The 6,000-nt window shown below is 46.0% G+C and overlaps 1 protein-coding gene across 4 annotated transcripts in view; it reads left to right on the top strand.

The window, feature by feature from the left end:
- The window catches only part of LOC123997881 (netrin receptor DCC-like), a 33,473-nt gene that overhangs the window by 20,366 nt on the left and 7,107 nt on the right, over nucleotides 1-6,000 (top strand). For all 4 annotated transcript variants that reach the window (XM_046302536.1, XM_046302534.1, XM_046302537.1 and 1 more), the window contains exons 3-6: nucleotides 1,263-1,283; nucleotides 1,394-1,672; nucleotides 4,872-4,992; nucleotides 5,285-5,460. In XM_046302536.1, the coding sequence (XP_046158492.1) occupies nucleotides 1,263-1,283; nucleotides 1,394-1,672; nucleotides 4,872-4,992; nucleotides 5,285-5,460 (597 nt within the window). The remainder of the gene's footprint in view (nucleotides 1-1,262; nucleotides 1,284-1,393; nucleotides 1,673-4,871; nucleotides 4,993-5,284; nucleotides 5,461-6,000) is intronic.

Genomic DNA, 6,000 nt, shown 5'->3' with positions numbered 1-6,000 from the left:
GTGTGTGTGTGTGTGTCCAGAGTAGTGTGTGTGTGTGTGTGTGTGTCCAGAGTAGTGTGTGTGTGTGTGTGTGTGTGTCCAGAGTAGTGTGTGTGTGTGTGTGTGTCCAGAGTAGTGTGTGTGTGTGTGTGTCCAGAGTAGTGTGTGTGTGTGTGTGTGTGTGTGTGTGTGTGTCCAGAGTAGTGTGTGTGTGTGTGTGTGTGTCCAGTGTGTCCAGAGTGTGTGTGTGTGTGTGTGTGTGTCCAGTGTGTGTGTGTCCAGAGTAGTGTGTGTGTGTGTCCAGAGTAGTGTGTGTGTGTGTGTGTGTGTGTCCAGAGTGTGTCCAGAGTAGTGTGTGTGTGTGTGTGTGTCCAGAGTAGTGTGTGTGTGTGTGTGTGTCCAGTGTGTGTGTGTGTGTGTCCAGAGTAGTGTGTGTGTGTGTGTGTGTCAGAGAGTGAGTGTGTGTGTGTGTGTGTCCAGAGTAGTGTGTGTGTGTGTGTGAGTAGTGTGTGTGTGTCCAGAGTAGTGTGTGTGTGAGTAGTGTGTGTGTGTGTGTGTCAGAGTAGTGTGTGTGTGTGTGTGTGTCCAGAGTAGTGTGTGTGTGTGTGTGTGTGTCCAGAGTAGTGTGTGTGTGTGTGTGTGTCCAGAGTAGTGTGTGTGTGTGTGTGTGTGTCCAGTGTAGTGTGTGTGTGTGTGTGTGTGTGTCCAGAGTAGTGTGTGTGTGTGTGTGTGTCCAGAGTAGTGTGTGTGTGTGTGTGTGTAGTGTGTGTGTGTGTCCAGAGTAGTGTGTGTGTGTGTGTGTCAGAGTAGTGTGTGTGTGTGTGTGTCCAGAGTAGTGTGTGTGTGTGTGTGTCCAGAGTAGTGTGTGTGTGTGTGTGAGTGTGTGTGTGTGTGTCCAGAGTGTGTGTGTGTGTGTGTGTCAGAGTAGTGTGTGTGTGTGTGTGTGTGTGTGTGTGTGTCCAGAGTAGTGTGTGTGTGTGTGTCCAGAGTAGTGTGTGTGTGTCCAGAGTAGTGTGTGTGTGTCCAGAGTAGTGTGTGTGTGTCCAGAGTAGTGTGTGTGTCCAGAGTAGTGTGTGTGTGTGTGTAGTGTGTGTCCAGAGTAGTGTGTGTGTGTCCAGAGTAGTGTGTCCAGAGTAGTGTGTGTGTCCAGAGTAGTGTGTGTGTGTGTGTGTGTCCAGAGTAGTGTGTGTATAGTTATCGGTCATATATCTAACATATTTGATGAATTACATTTCTATGCATAAATATGAAATATCACCAACCTCTTTTCTCTTTGTCCGTAGCTCTGTCGGCCCCTTTGAAAGGTAAGCATCCCTGCCATCTGTTATCAATGCATCATTAGTTATGATATAGTACTAAGCTTTGTGATGCATTTCTGTGGAAATGTTAAACATACCCTCCCACCACCTCCCAGGTAAAGAAGACTCCCAGAAGACCATGTTCTTTGGGGAGGACTTCCATCTGCAGCTGCCCTCCCTGGCTGCAGAGGTTTTGTTCCAGCCCAGTAGTGCCAAGGCGGGGGTTGAGGTGGTCCTGATGCGGGGTGGGTCCGTGGTCGGTAACCGTGCCAAGCTCAACAGTCAGCTCAGTCACCTGATCCTAGCGAACGTGGGCGAGGGGGACGAGGGGACTTACTCGGTGAAGAACAACGAACAGCCGGAAGAGGTCCGACGCATCACACTCATCGTCAGAGGTATGGGGTCCGAGGAGGGGGGTTGGAAGAAGGAAAGTTATCTCTGGGAGGGGGGTTGGAAGAAGGAAAGTGGTCTCTGGGAGGGGGTTGGAAGAAGGAAAGTTGTCTCTGGGAGGGGGGTTGGAAGAAGGAAAGTTGTCTCTGGGAGGAAGGATGGAAGAAGGAAAGTTGCTCTCTGGGAGGAAGGTTGGAAGAAGGAAAGTTGCTCTCTGGGAGGAAGGTTGGAAGTAGGAAAGTTGCTCTCTCGTAGGAAGGTTGGAAGTAGGAAAGTTGCTCTCTGGTAGGAAGGTTGGAAGTAGGAAAGTTGCTCTCTGGGAGGAGGGTTGGAAGTAGGAAAGATGCTCTCTGGGAGGAGGGTTGGAAGTAGGAAAGTTGCTCTCTGGGAGGAGGGTTGGAAGAGGAAAGATGCTCTCTGGGAGGAGGGTTGGAAGTAGGAAAGTTGCTCTCTGGGAGGAGGGCTGGAAGTAGGAAAGATGCTCTCTGGGAGGAAGGTTGGACGGTTGGAAGACCTTCATCGTCAGACACCATAGTTTGCACCCCCATGGGCCCTGGTTAAAAGTACTAAATAGGTCATTTAGTGCCATTTGGGATGCAGACATACTGTGCGTTTTACATTGAGTTTTGGAGTCTTGACTCAGTCTAAATCATTAGGACTAAATTGATACTGGTGTTCTCTCTCAAACATGCTGCCCTGCTACCGTGGCTGTGTGCGCTTCAAATCATCTGTCTGTCTCAGTCTAGACACAGCTTGTTTCCGCTCATTTCGTGATTTAATCATGTTGTCAGTTCGGTCAACAGGCCAAGCCTTTTACAGCTACACATGAGCACTACTGTATTAGTGTAGTACATCCCTATTGGCTAGCACAGCAGCAATGTTCTGAACAGCACTAAGTATCTGACTGTAATGGGATGAGGAAGACCCAGTTTGTGTCCCAAATGGCACCCTAATCTCTATACAGTGCACTACTTTTGACCAGGGCCATGTAGGGGCTCCCAAGTGGCGTTGCGGTCTAAGGCACTGGATCTCAGTGCAAGAGTCGTCACAGCAGTCCCTGGTTTGAATCCAGGCTGCATCACATCCGGCCGTGATTTGAAGTCCCATAGGGCGGCCCAGCGTCGTCCGGATTTGGCCGGGGTAAGCCGTCATTGTAAATAAGGATTTGTTCTTAAATGAGGGGACACAGATACACACAGTCAGAGAGGAATGATGACTTGGTAATGCTGAGAAGACTGAGCTTTGCTCTGTGTCGTGTCTTTGGCTGTGCCGGATTAAGTGTATAAAATAATTTCTCTGTAATTAATATTACCTGATTGAGCTAATCATGTTAATGTAATTAACTAGAGAGTCGGGGCACCATGAAATAATATTTATAGAGCTGTTATCTTCCAAATAAACTCTTAAAGACCTAGTAATATTTTACATCAATAGCAGTCAATATTAATCGTCATCTTAATTCAGTCTCATCTGAAAGTTGTAAATGATTAGTTATCTGCACAATCCCTGGCTAACAAGTTGAATCAGCAATACAAAATTGGGTTTAATTATTTATTTACTAAATACCTAACTAATCACACAGAATTACATGTACACATAATTCATTCATAACTTGATTACAAATGACGTCATAAAGGAAAACGTCCCTGGCGGGCGGAACATATATGACAGCTGGTTACGCAAAAGAAAAGGGCTGGGTTTGAGTGAAAGAGTGGGAAGACTGAGGAACAAAGGGTGAAGCTGTGCTATCGTAAATACAGAATCTTATGCATTCTAAATTACCGCCCATTTGGAAAAGGAAAATGCATAAATATTTACACTGAGCTGCGCTTCGGTAGGTTGGTGGTAGATGGAAGGCCGTGTTGCCCAACCGAGTCCTTTGTCCTTTGAAGAATGTCTCTGCTGGTAAATTGGATACGTTGTAGTAACGTCATTGTGTGGTAGATACTCTGATACTCTGTCTGTTCCTTCCTAACCTGCATTTGCAGCTGCTGTTGCTAACTCAACGGCTAGGAGGTATCACTTCTGTAGTGAATAAGAGTTCAAAGTTCATACCATTCGCAACCAAAGCTCACGCGAATGTTGGCTTCGTTCTGTAGTTATTATCTGAACCATTAGACCGTCGTCCTCACATCCTCGGAACAGGAGGTTATATTGTCGTCAAGGCTTTATATAGGACGGAGAAAAGGCGTGTTTAAAAAGATTTATAGCCCAAGTCCCTTCACAGAGGCGGGCCACTGATTGAGCAGAACTCTACCTTATGAAAACCCAAATCTCACATTTTAGAAGCTAAAATCACATTTCATCCCATTCAGAGTAGAATAATTTCATATTCAAACATTTAAATTGAATAACAATTCCATGTGAATCCGATAACTCTGATGTGTAGACTTTCCACTGTAGAGTTTATGTCATCTTCTCATTGATGAGAATGTCTCAGATGACAACTGAACTGACATCATATTCATTAAGTACCACCGCATATGTTCAATTGGTCGGATTACCAGAATATAGTTAATTTCCCCCCCACCTTCTGATGTTCCCAGAATCTCTATGTTACATCAGTAGGGTAGAGAGAGGAAAAAGGGGGGAAGGTATTTATGACTGTCATAAACCTACCCCCAGGCCAACGTCATGACATCTGCATGGATTGGCGTTCCAGGCTGTCTATATCAGTCACACTGCACGCAACAACTAATGGTTTTATGCCACGTCATTGACTTTGCAGTCGTGCATCAGAATGCTATATCAGTTGATGCAGTTGTCTGATATCAAATGATGCAGTTAACTGTGTGGAGCTGGCTCGCTGTGTGGAGCTGGCTCGCTGTGTGGAGCCTTGACAGCGTCATATGGAGTTAACAGTGTGTGGAGAGGAGGTGTGTGTTGTTAACAGCATGTTGCATACACCAGGCAGTAATTATGCAGCTATTTAACCACCCCATCCGTCCGTTCATCCCTCCCATCCGTCCATCCCTGCTGTTTTTCTTCTATCTTTATCCTCCTTTTCTCTCTCTTGTTCTTCTCCTCTCTGTCATTCTCTTCTGTTTTCCTCACATGGTTCTCTCTCATTCTTTTGTCTTCCCTTTCTGTTTCTCTCTCTCTGTTTCCTGATCTCTTGTCCTCCCCTTTTATACCTTCATTTCCTTCTCTTGCTCTCTGTATCTAACTGTCCCTGCCTCTCCCACCCCTTTCTCTGTCTTTTAGACTGTTCCAATGAGCAGAACATTAAGTATGGGGAGAACTACCACATCCAGCTGGTGGGGGTGGAGGCTCCCATCACCCTGGAGTATAGGCCCAGTGCTGTGGAGGCCAACCTGACCTCCAGGTACAGTTGTTTCTCTGTCAAAATGTAAACTTCTCTGCTTTCCGCAAAGGAGGATTTACTGTCTCCCATCAACATTGATTATCACGATGTTGTGGTTATTGCGATAATATCACGGGATCGTGATATTGTGATACTATTGTGGCTGTCATGATAGTAGCATGGTTATCGCGATAACATAATTAACGATAATTATCATATTGATAATCATTACATTATATCATTCTGTTATTCTGATCAATATCATGACTGTTTTGATTGCAAGTTCTATCATGGTTCTCCATTAACCCTTCAGGCCGCCCCTGGTGCTGATGACCCGAGAAGGGCTCTCCAGAGACGGGTACCAGGGGCGCCTGAGTGTCAACGAGCACCGGGTCACCCTCCACGCCGTGACAGGCGCCGATGAGGGAAGCTACACCGTCAGAGACACGAACCTGAAGATCATGAGGAAGGTCTGCCTAAATGTCAAAGGTTTGTTTTCATCCTCCCTCTACCTTCTGTGGCCAACCTTGACCTTGGTCTTTTTTTCCAACCTGCTGCAAGTTGGCTGTAATGCTAGTCATCAATGGGTTTAAAGATGGAATCCGCAGTAGGGGATCAGCGCCACTGTCCTCCCCAGCGCTGTTGTTATTGTATTTGTTTTGTTTGGTGAAGCAGAGGTGAGGAGAGCCGCACAACCTGGTAAAACATTTGCAGTACATATTCTGCCCTTCTATCGCACGTGCAATAATGTCAGAGGGGAAAAAACAGTGTTTTTTGCAGTAACTTCTTCTTTATTGTAATATTGCGAACAGATGTGGCAGTTTCACCATTAAAAATTGCAGCTTTAAATGGATGTGATTTTCTGAAGTGAGTTATCTATTTTGCGTATTGTGTTCCAAAATGTTTTGTTTGTTAAATCCCCCCTCTCGCTTTCCCCCCCTCTCTCTTCTTCTCTCTATCACTCTCCCCTTCTGTCTCTCTCCCCTTCTGTCTCTCTCCCCTTCTGTCTCTCTCCCCTTCTGTCTCTCT

This window comes from Oncorhynchus gorbuscha, linkage group LG15 (genome assembly GCF_021184085.1).
Source record: "Oncorhynchus gorbuscha isolate QuinsamMale2020 ecotype Even-year linkage group LG15, OgorEven_v1.0, whole genome shotgun sequence".
Lineage (NCBI taxonomy): Eukaryota > Metazoa > Chordata > Actinopteri > Salmoniformes > Salmonidae > Oncorhynchus > Oncorhynchus gorbuscha.
Note: the sequence above shows the minus strand (reverse complement) of the source record. Positions and strands in the feature narration are given on the sequence as shown.